The 11283-nt window shown below is 59.1% G+C and overlaps 2 protein-coding genes across 2 annotated transcripts in view; one reads left to right on the forward strand and one right to left on the reverse strand.

The window, feature by feature from the left end:
• Positions 1-6033, forward strand: part of VOLCADRAFT_104342 (uncharacterized protein) — a gene marked incomplete at its 5' end in the record, with an annotated part of 7019 nt that extends 986 nt beyond the window's left edge. Inside the window, 7 exons of the mRNA XM_002949412.1 lie at positions 549-704; positions 1446-2210; positions 2778-2927; positions 3058-3200; positions 3480-3658; positions 5117-5190; positions 5298-6033. Coding sequence (XP_002949458.1) covers positions 549-704; positions 1446-2210; positions 2778-2927; positions 3058-3200; positions 3480-3658; positions 5117-5190; positions 5298-5353 — 1523 coding nt within the window. The 3' untranslated portion in view covers positions 5354-6033. The remainder of the gene's footprint in view (positions 1-548; positions 705-1445; positions 2211-2777; positions 2928-3057; positions 3201-3479; positions 3659-5116; positions 5191-5297) is intronic.
• A 383-nt stretch (positions 6034-6416) lies between these two features.
• On the reverse strand, positions 6417-11138 carry VOLCADRAFT_89938 (uncharacterized protein; the record flags this gene model as incomplete). The annotated part of the gene is made up of 5 exons (XM_002949515.1): positions 6417-7782; positions 8740-10035; positions 10639-10676; positions 10875-10955; positions 11049-11138. The coding sequence occupies 5 exons, from the start codon at positions 11136-11138 to the stop codon at positions 6417-6419; spliced, it is 2871 nt and encodes a 956-aa protein (XP_002949561.1).
• Between the last annotated feature and the right edge of the window lie 145 nt (positions 11139-11283).

The raw sequence follows: 11283 nt of genomic DNA on the forward strand, positions 1-11283 counted from the left end.
GTTGGTTGGGTGGGGGGGTGGTTGAGGCTGAATAATGTTGGGAGGGTCAGGGTTTCGACTTCGAACGCGCACACACGCTATCCCGACCTCCGTCTGCCCGTGCTCCTTCTGCCGTCCCGTTCTCCTTGAGCAGGCACCCACCCACCCACCCAACCAACCACCCAACCAATTAACCAACCAACCAACCCCTAAGCCCTGGCGAACTTGGAGCTCTAGTCCTCCGCCTCCTTGGAGCTCTCGCCTCACTCACTTCCCGTCATGATGGGGAATCCCACCACCACCTGCGATGATTGTCTGACGTCATCAGCTCGTACTCCGACTCCTAAATCACTCATTCCACATCTTTGATTACAAACTCAACACTCGGTACGGCCATATGTATGTAGGTGTACTGCATGTGTTTCAGGCTTTCTCAGGCTTTCCCAGCGCCGCACCTCCTCCCCACCTTTTCCCGTTCCTTTCCTTCCGTTCCATCGCCCCCCGCTCCCCCGCTCCCCCGCCCCGGACCCCCTCGGCCCCCCCTCCCCCCGCCGCCCCGAAACCCGCAGGCAACCTGGGTAACCTGCCGCTGGTGATCGTATCCTCCCTGGCGTCCTCCTCCGCGGAGTTGCTTCACGGCATTCCGGCTGACCGCGCCGAGGACCTGGCCGTGAGCTACGTGGTGGTGGGGCTGCTGGTGCCCGTCATTGCGCACGCAACCATAGGTGGGGGATCCCATTGACGATGTGGGTGGGTGGGATGTGGGTGGGCGGGGTAGAGGGCGGGTTTTGGTTGCCGGAGGGGAGTTGTGCGCGCGCGCGCGTGTGTGTGTGTGTGTGTGTGCATGGAGAAGATGATGAACCTTGGGTTGGGGCCCAGTAGCGGCAGATCCAGATCCAGATCAGCCGCTCCCATTTCCTTCCCCCACCACCACCGCACCTTCCCCACAATGCCCAACCCCCCTTCACACACACACAGGCACGAGCACAGTTTTCTGTCGCCCAATCAGCTCCGGAGTTGTGTTGATGTGTGTGTTTATGTGTGTGTTTATGTGTGTGTTTATGTGTGTGTTTATGTGTGTGTTTATGTGTGTGTTTATGTGTGTGTTTATGTGTGTGTTTATGTGTGTGTTTATGTGTGTGTTTATGTGTGTGTTTATGTGTGTGTTTATGTGTGTTGTGCTCTCGATGGGGTGGGGGAAAACGCTAAGTCTGACACCCGATCACGTGCCCCCTAGGTCACCCCCCTTGTCTTGCACTCCCCCCCCCCAACCCAGGGAACTCTCCGGGCCAAGGGACGCGGGCAGCTGTTGCCGTGTTACCTGCGTCTTGCGTCATCATCACCATCAACACGACTGCCTCCACACTTACCATCCCAGGCTTTTCTGTACACTTTCTGAATACACGCACTCACATACACTCGCACACACACATGCACACACGCACGCTCGGCCTTTCCCGCCGCAGGCTTCAGTATGCTACGGAAACACGATTCCGACCTCAGCTGCGGCCACGACACGCCAGCGCGCGCTGATGACCACTCAGCGGCGGCGGCGCCGCCGCCGGCCGCCGCCGGCGGCGAGCAGTCGACGGCGGCAGCGGATGCCGCCAAGGTGCCGGACAAGTCGCGAGGAGGTGACGGAGGTGGGGATGACGGAGTGGTGGTGATGATGTTGGAAAAGGAAGAGGAGGAGCGCCGACGCCAGAAGCGGCCGCTGCTAGAGGAGCATCGGCGGCAACTAGCCGGAGGGAGCGGATGTGGCGCCGTCATCAACAACAACAACAACAACAGCAGTAGCAGCTGCTGCTGCGATGCGCTGCGGCCAAATGGGTCGTGGGGAAGTGGGCTGGCGGCGGGTGCCGCCGCCGCCGGCGGTGCAGCGACAGCGCCGCAAGCTACAGCACCGGCGGAGGGCGAGGAAGAGCCGTACGGTATTTCCCGCCATTCTCAACAGCAACAGCCGCAGTCGTACACGACGGGTCTGCGGTTGCGACGATCGAGCTCGGACCAGCTAGTTATGGAGCCATCTTCTGCGCCACCGGTCGAGTCGCCATCGTCATCGTCTTTTGTACGACTGCTACAAGGCTGTACGGCAGATTGCCTGCGGCCGGAAGACACTGACCCATTGTTGCGACGGCGATCGCCGCCGCCGCTGCAGCATCCCACCCTACAGGCGCCTGACTCTCCGGACGACCCACCAATGGCGGTCTTTGGAGACTCTTCTGGTCGTGGTGAGCTGGAGCTGGGAGCAAGAATGGGAATGTGCGGAGGAGCAGCGCTGCCGCCATCGTGTACGGAAGTACGGCAGTTGGTAATAAGACAGCCTGCGGACTCGGCGTCGGAGGCGGCGGCGGCGGGGGCGGGGGCAGCGGCGGCGGCGGCAGCAATGGCGCCTGACGCCCTCTCTCCTCCTGCACACAAGACCTCCGCCTGTTGCCCCTGCTCCAGCTCCTGGAGTTCGTCATCTTCCCCCTCCGGCTGCTGCTGCTACTGCCGCTGTCCTCAGCAGCAGCAGCAGCAGCAGCAGCAGCGGACCATTGTCGATCTGGGCGGCAGCCAGCCGCAATTCAGCGGCCGCGGCGGCCGTAATTCCCGCTGGCGGCTGTTGCCGAAAATTGAAGATTGGCCGTGGTGGCAGCGGCCGCGGTCCTGCGGTCAATGCCGCTGTCATGTTCACAAACGGAAAATACCGTTACGGTTACCGTTGCGGTTGCAGTTCGACTGGCGGGCGTTGGGTCGTCACGTGCTCCGTGAGGCCACATCGCCGCCGCTACTGGCAATCTTGTTGTCTGTCCCAGTGGGGTGTGTGAGGCCCTTACAACAGGCACTGTTCAATGGCGGCGGTACGGCGGCGCCGCTGCTGGCATTGCTGACGGACTGTCTGAGTATGTTGGGCGAGTGTACCATTCCCTCCATTTTGTTGCTACTGGGGGCAACGTTAGCCAACGGTAAGCGGTTAGGTGGTTGGGTAGTTGGCTAGTCAGTATACCGGGGAGAGCTGGGGCGAGCAAACGGTGGAAAGGTTCATGTGCTCGACGCCCCGCGTCTGCACACGGATTACCTGTTGTATTTCCGCAGGTCCCGGCGCCGGGCGCGTGCCGTTTCGTGTCATCGGCCTGGTCAACATCACCCGACTGACGCTGTTGCCGCTGCTGGGGCTTGGCGTAGTGATGGGCGCGTACGCGGTGCGGCTCTTTGAGGCACCGGATCCGATCTACCTGGTACGAGAGACACGTCATATATGACTTTGAAAAACAAACAGATCAGGATTGACATGTCAGCTGCTCTTATTTTACACCTCGAATTTTCGGTGTCCTAAATGAAGGCGAAAAATGAAGAAGACGATAAGCTAAGGCGAGAAGTTTCCAAGAAGAAATCTCCTGTCCTTTCCTGGGAATCCAACTTTCAAGTTTTTGTTTTGTATTGTACTATACGAAAGCTTTCCATTAAAATAAAATTATCGTGTGTTCCACTTTCAACCTTGTCTCCCCGGTTTGCAGCTGGTGCTGCTTATTCAGAACACGGCGCCCACCGCCATCATGGTGCACACAATGGCGTCAGTCCATGGTAACCGAGCCGAGGAGGTCTCAGCCATTCTCTTCTGGGGCTACATCAGCGGCATCGCAGTTATCCCTCTATGGCTGACGCTCTTTCTGTACGTCGTTAAGCTGCAGTACAGGTATGGCAATGACGGTGGCGACAGCGCCGGCTATGACAGCACCGGATGACGCATACACGGTACGGTTAGTTCCGCACGTCGCATTAAGCTGCAGGTAACCTTCCTTATGCGTTGCGACACGGATGGGATGTCGGGGTGGGCCGGCAGTGGTGGCGGTGGTGGAGAGGAAGGAGGGTGTTGGTAGCGACGGCCGCACGAAGGGGGAGCCGTTTGCTTTGCTCTCTGGTGGTGCGTCAAACCCAGTTCACGCGTGAAATGTAGCGGCCGCAAAAGCAATCGGAGGAGCAATCTTCAAGAGGCACCTTTGGGAGGTCTTGGAGACTGGTTGGAGACTGGTTTGACCGAGACCACTGTGGCTGGGATCACCAGCTGAAGCAACGGCCGGGGGAATTTTGACTTCTCAAGTGGGGGGGCCCGAGCGGGAATGGCGGGTTGGACGCAGGGCTGGTGTTTTGAGGACAGCATCCATTTCTAGGCGTCTTGGAGTTTCATTATTTTTTTTCCTTTTTCTTAAGTAAACGCGCAGTGGACGGAGGCGAAGATTAGAGTGCAAAGGGAGTGGGAAAGAGAGTTCTTAGAGAAGATGTAGACGAAGAAAGAGGGACGAACTAATGAGGCGAGCTGTGCGGCCATGCGTGCTGCGAGCACATAGCGCTCCTTGCTTCGATTTAATTGACACGCATCGACTGAGGCATTGTAGGTGTTGATTTAGGGTGAACGAATGTTGCGGTAGTCTATATCAGAATTCTTCTCTTTTGCTTATCGGAGCTTCCGCTAAGGAAGCCGGGGCTAGCAAAGCCGTACGAGCAGGTACGATATCTGTATCCGTATATGGTGCTAGGGCCATATTGTAAAGGAGTGTATTGTTTGGTCGTACGATACTAACCATCTGCAGAAAACAAGCTGCCTGTAAGCGTCATGACTTCGTTATGATCGCGCCAGTAGTGTGGCGTATTGACCGAATACTTCCAATACGGTCAGTCCTCGTCCCGTACGGCCAGGCCGTACCCTATCGAGTTTTTGTCCTTCCTTGACACAAACCACAGCCCGCTTCATTTAAATAAGGGCCATGGACGGGACAAGGACGCAGAGCTCCTAGGGCTAGAAAACTTAACATTCATAAGGTGCCGAATTGGGACTCCACGTTTGAAGGATGCGAATCCATCCTGTCGTTTGGCATCCCTGCGCGCTGCCCAATATAAGTTGCGCGAACCCACTTAACAATGATCTCGACAGGATGCATGTGTGCCGTGAAGGAAGACATGTATAAGACAGCTTATACGGCACTTAACAACTCCGCACAAGGAATCCGTACAAACGTGCTATTCGTCTCGTTGCCTTAGGCCATGACCCAAATCGAAGCGGAGGAAGGAAAAGCCGCATCGGGCGCCCTAACCAAACCGCTCGTTGCTTCCCCGCACCACCACACACCACACACTCTCCATCCGCCCTCCTCAGTCCCGTGATCAACCCGTCCGTGCACTCAATGCCCTTCTGCAGAGTTCCCCTCTCTCGCGGCCTCTTTGACCACGGTAGGCAGGCAAGGAGCTTACAGGGAGGAGCTTACATACAAACAGATAGACGAGAAAATCGCACCACCTGACCTCCGCCACGGCTGCTGCTGACGAACGTCCCACAGATACCGCACTTCCCATGACAGTACAGCAGCAGAGATCGCTTTGGGTCGTTGGTTAAACTAGGTCAGATTAGAACATACGATGCCCCTCATGTTTCTTCATGCCACACACACGTTGTGCATTGTGCCACACAACAACGGTTCTTCTAGTCCACCTGTTCCGTGCTGCAGAGCTGCGCGGCGTGGCGCAATGTGTCGACAAAGTATGCCTTTATTTTGGAACGGCACGGCATTGGCGCAGAACGCCACGACCAGCGGTGCAAGCGAGCACCCCCCCCAAAACCCCCGAAATTTTCGGAACTGTGGAGACTTCCGAAACGTGAACCAACGCAACTGACTCTTGAGGACTTACCCCAAGCCCAACTCGGCCCTTGCAAGGTTGGCGTGTTGTGTAACGGAAGGCTTGCGACATGCCGACCCCCGGGAGCCCAGAGAGCAGATGCAAAGATGTGGGTGCTGGTTGCCGCGCTGCGTGGGCCAGGTCTCCCATCACACCCCCGATGCCATATGCAAAACCAGAGCGTTCTGGCCCCCTCGTTCTGCCCTTCCCTTCCCAGCCGACAGCCATGCCGCCTATTCTTTTGCCTACCATGACCTACCACGAAAGAGCAGGCCATGTTGCTCTTGGCGTACAACGAAAGAAGCTGCTCACGAGCTGAGAACAAACAAAAACACTGTCGGAAGCGCCCATGTGAACGTGTTCCTCAACAGTTTTTCAGTAAACGCGTCCCGTCCTGCTTCAACGAAAACGCTACCGGAGCGCCGCCTCTACACCCGCATCGTCGACATACCCTTGTAAAACCACCGCTCCCTCTCCCTACCCCAAGACGCTCGCACGCACACACTCACTGCGCATAACAAACTGTTGCTGCTTCTGCTTCTATTGCGCGGCAAGCTCAGAACCAGGCTCCAACACCCAACTACGACACTACTGCTGCTGCTTCAAATCTCGCGCCTGCAAAGCTCACGTTCCCGAACTATATGTAACCTCACCCGCTGCCCACGTGCCCCAGCCAACGTGCGTCCGAAAGGCTCCGACCGGATGCGGCCCCCACAACGTCCCCCTTCATGTCTCAACGAATTCCCCGTCTGGAGTGAGAGTGAGAGTCCATGCGCCTGTTATTATCGCACTCCGCGAACAAGACGCCGACGCCCACGCCGTGGGCGGGCCGAGGACTCCGGATCGCTCAACTGCCGTGACGCCCATTCGTGAATGCCCTGCAGCACAAACGTGTTCACGTCCAGGCTACTGCCGCCGTTACTTTTGCTAATGCTACTTTTGCTACTGCTATCATGATCAACGCAGTGGACCATTGGCGCCTGCGTGTCGGCCAAATTTGCCGTGCCTACTTCCGAGACCGCACCTGCCGTCCCTGCGGTTAGGTTATCTATCGTAAGTGCTACGTGTGTGGCTGCGGCTGACCCTGCGATGGCGGCAGCAGCGGCGCTGCTGTCTCGCACCCCGTTGTCGTGGCGACGCAATGCTGCCGCCTCAGCTGTTGCTGCTGCAGCTGCTCCCACGTCATTCCCACGGGTATCTAGTGCCATAACCGGCGCTGCGGGCTCGCCTGCCCCGATGCTGCCGCGCCCACTATGCGGCAGCAGCCCCTCCTGCTGCTGCTGCAGCCGCGCCTCGTCTCGCCACAGCGCCAGATCCTGCGCCCACTCCGGCCCGGGGTTGTACCGGAATCGCGCCAGCGCCCACACCACCTTGACTCGCTCCTGCGAGCTCAGATCCTCGCGCATAAACCCCAGACATTCCATGTAGCTCGACAGCCAGCCCGCATCAGGCCGAATGTCCAAAACGGCCAAGGCCCACAGTAGGCGACTGAGCGTCTCTGGGAGATGCCGGCTGCTGTGGGCACGATCCCCATGCCGCCTCTCCCAAGCAGAGCGAGCACGGTGCGGCAGCTTCGGCTCATCTCCCTGCCGGCCGCCAAGACGACTAAGTTGTTGCTGCTTCCCCCCGTCCTGCTGCTGCTGCTGCTGTGCAGCTGTAGCCTCCACTGCAGCAGTAGCAGTACTACCCAGTTCTGCCGCAGTCGCCGCCAGCAGCTCTCCGCAGAGCCGTGACGGCGGCCGGAAGCCCAGTCGTGCCGCGCCGTACGCAGCTGCCGCCATGTGCCGCAAGCCCAGCTCCGGCAGCCCTGCCGCCATCGCTTCCGCCCACCGTGCCATCCATAGCCGGTGCGGCTTGTGCCCCAGGCCCGCCAGCGGTAGCAACAGCGCTGCTACTTGCGGGGGCTCCATCCGAGGAAGGCGGTTGTACAGGTCCGATTCAAGCAGCTCCAGCCAGCTGGTCGTAGGTTCAAACCCCAGCGCCGACACGGCTTCCAGAAGTTGCAGGAGCTCCCGGTCCGAGTGGTCCGGGAGTCGGGCGGCGGCGTTTGCCAGGATGGCTGCCACGTCGCCACGCGGCGCGTCACAACCTAGGATGGCGCTGGCCCAAATGGCGACGGTGCACTGCTGCGTCTCGAGAGATTCCAGACTGCGGGTGCGAGGAACCATGTTGAGCGTGGGGCGCGGGACAAGGGCGAATGTAGGACACTGCGGGCTTGGCATACATGGCCATACCCGGCGCGGTGTGCGGAGGGGGCCCATGTGTAATGATCTGGCAAACGAAAAAACGGAATCATCTAAGAAGGGAGCCATTAACTGAGCAAACGGCAAAGAGATTCCACACGCACGCTCGCAGGCGGCTCTAGCGACAGAGGAAATACATGGGATCTGAGGAGCAACAGAGATGCACGGGGGGACTTTATATATTAGCTTTCGTTGTCTTGAAAGGTATCATCGCCAAGGCTCGTCGCAAGCCCAAGCGCCGCACTGACCCAAGTTCGGTGCCCTCGTACACAATCACGCACGTGCTGTATCCCACACAACTACTCCCCACACGCGGATGCGATGTGCCCCAGGTTCTACACCGCAGCGTCCACGCAACCAGGACAGCCGCAGCTCTAGCCCGGGGCGGGTCGGCTGTTGCCAGCATTGCATGACCTGGGCGCGACGGAGTCGAGACACGCCTGGTCGCCAATGCGGGCGATTTTAGAAATACCCTCCAAGAAGGAATACCCCCCATGTCTGCCGTGATTCATGCGGTGCAGCTCGCAGCGGCGGCTCCCCCCTGTCTCACCTGGCTGCAAGCATATATATACCCAACTATTTTAACTAAGAAACCGAATGCCCCTGTTTCCGTATTGACTGCCGACTCGGCAGACATTCCATTCAGCGGGCCTGGATACGCCCTGCGCTGTAAGCTGGGGCGCCCTGCCCTGCCTTGCGCACTTTACTTCTCCCTACCAGACTCAAACAATCCTTTCACCCGTACCAAACGTCATTCCCGTTTCTTGCTCCCAATATGTCGTTCCCCGTTTCTAGGCCCCAGGAATAAATTTTCTTTATAATAAGAAAAAACTAGCACTTGCGCCACGCCCCAGGTCATTACCTGTTCATGAGCAAACTCCAGACGCGCCAAAACAGCGCCGGGTGCGGCCGGTACCGCATGTTGGCCAGGCTGAGCAGCACCGTGGTCAGGCCCACTGGCGTGAGCTGGCCCGCGCAGCTGCCCACCGCCGCCAACACTGTCGACAGAAAGATGGACGGCGGCCTGTAGCCGACCTCCGCTAGGCTGCACAGAACAGTCGGCAGGTAGGACGCCACCCGCGCCGCGCGCGGTGATGCCGAAACAGGGGCCCATGCTGCTGCCGGTGCTACAGTCGCCACCGATATCGTCGTCGCCATTATCGAGTCGATCGAGTTATCCACCGGCGAGGATGAAAACGACGGGGGCAACAGAGACTCGGGGTTCGTCGAGCTAGTGCTCGCGGCGCCCGGCCCGGTGCCACCGCTTAAACCATCTCCGCGCGTCACGGACGGCCACACGTGCGACGACCCGTGTTCCATCAAGCCAAGCTCCTGCTGATGTTGCTGCTCGTGGTGCTGCTCGGAAGTTGTATGATGGATGTGGTACTGCTGGTGTTGCCCTGGTGGGTACTGCTGCTGTGAAAGCTGCTGCTGACGCATTTTCAGCTGCGCCCGGGCGAGCTCCGCGAGGTCTAGCTGCTGCTGCTGGCCTAGCTGCTCCGCCAGACGCTCCAGAAACCGCGCCGGCAGCGCACCCGACTCAATTACCAGTCCCGTTACCCGCTTCCGGTAAACCCGCAACCAGTCCGCGTGCAGCCGGGCACCCATGTGTACGACACCGTACGCCAGCAGCGCCAGCTCCCGTACGCCGTACGCCTGCATGTGCATCAGGGAATGGTGCAGCACGCCGCCAAGCAGCTCCCGCCCCGGCTGTAGCCCCAGCTTGCCAGCAGCATAGCAAAGATGTGACAGCTCCCCGGGGCCAAAGCCGTGGAGCCGACGACCCACGGCGGAATAGAAATCCTCTAGCCACGCCGGCGGCGGCATGTAGCGAAGCAACATCAGCGCGTACAGTGTGTTCGCGAGGTGCTGCGGGTTGAAGGTGTGAAGTTGGGAACTCGCGCGCGTTAGCATCACCTCCAGCCATTTCTCCGAAGGCCGATGACCAAGCTTGGCCATCGCCCACAGCGTATTAGCCAGCTGGCGTCCTTCAAAATGCGGCAGGTGCGCCACAACGGCGTGCTCAAGCCGCTGCAGGAATATGACCCTTGGGTCGGTGTTTCGGTACTGTTGCAGGTGTTGCGATCGCGGCAGCTGCAGTGATTGCTGCAGGGCACCGGCTTGGGTGTCCTGGTGGTGGGATGGTACAGAGGGCCGGCTGTCGGCCGCGTGGGAGGCCATGTGGAGAGGGAGCGGCAAGGCCCCTCCCGGTTGCCGCAGCTGGTGCTCTTCCTGAGCAACGAGGCGCCGGCTTGATTCAGCCGGTTGCCGCGCTTCGTTTCGGAGGTGCCTGCTCCCATCTTTGGACAAGCGGAAGGGCCCAGCATCAGCGGGAGTGGCTTGTTGGCGTTGGTTTCGGTGCTGTTGAGAGGCGTCTGCTGCTACGTCACCGTCTTCCAGGTGCTGCCACAGGTCGTCGAGACGGCTGCCGGCGCAGAAATCATCGCTTGCGACACCGCCATTGCTGCGGCGGGTACCGTTGCTGCTGCCACCGTTGCTATTAATACTGCTACTGCTGGCATGCAATTGCGCCATGTGGGTCACTACGGCGCTAATGTGGAGGTGGTTCATGGAGGGCAAGTTTTCGTCCACGAGAGCTTGCAGCTGCTGCCAGCTGCGCGCGGCTTTGATTCGACCCATAAGTTCAACCGCTGCCGCATAGTCGAGCTGTGAGGGCGCCGCCGCAGGAGCGGCCGTGGCTGCATCTTGGAGCTGCTGGGGCGTATGCTGCGGAGCTCCGCTGCCTACGTGTGGGCTCCACCTGGGCTGCTGGGAGCTTGCGTTCCAGACGAGCTGCACCTGCGGGACACGAGCGGCGAGGAGTACAACAGCAGGGGTCAGTCAAACATTACAAGAGTGACGCAGAGCAGGCCTATCGCTTTGCTTTCCGTGCATGTAAGCAATTCTAGCGACGATGGTGTGTTGGCAACGACCCTTGCAAGTAAGGATGAGCTGTGACAGCCAGCATAAGTCAGTTCATACAGGCGGTTCCCCGACCTGACGAGCACGACGAGGGGGATTATCGACGCCTGATGACACCGAAGGAAGCGGTGGTGCACCAGCAAGGATGGCCAGCCCCTACGAAGGAAAGGCAGAGGCCAGTCACCAAACCAGAGCCGCAAATGGATTTGCACAATCGCACGGTGTAATAAAGACACGAATAAAACGTACCCTGCGTCGGCCCCTGTAATGAGAAAATGGACAGGCTTGTGGGAAGTGCGGCCGAGAGCGCCGCGACAAGTGGCGGCCTAACGTGCGCATGATTTGCTTTTCAGCTCATGGCGGAGTTCGGTAAGAATTTCAGGGCCTTTACAGGACCCGTAAATACCTATCGGTTAACAGATTTAATGAAGACCTTGTGTAAGTTTAACAAATACTGACAGGCCCGAGAACGCACTTTACCTTG

Source organism: Volvox carteri, assembly GCF_000143455.1.
Source record: "Volvox carteri f. nagariensis unplaced genomic scaffold VOLCAscaffold_14, whole genome shotgun sequence".
NCBI lineage: Eukaryota > Viridiplantae > Chlorophyta > Chlorophyceae > Chlamydomonadales > Volvocaceae > Volvox > Volvox carteri.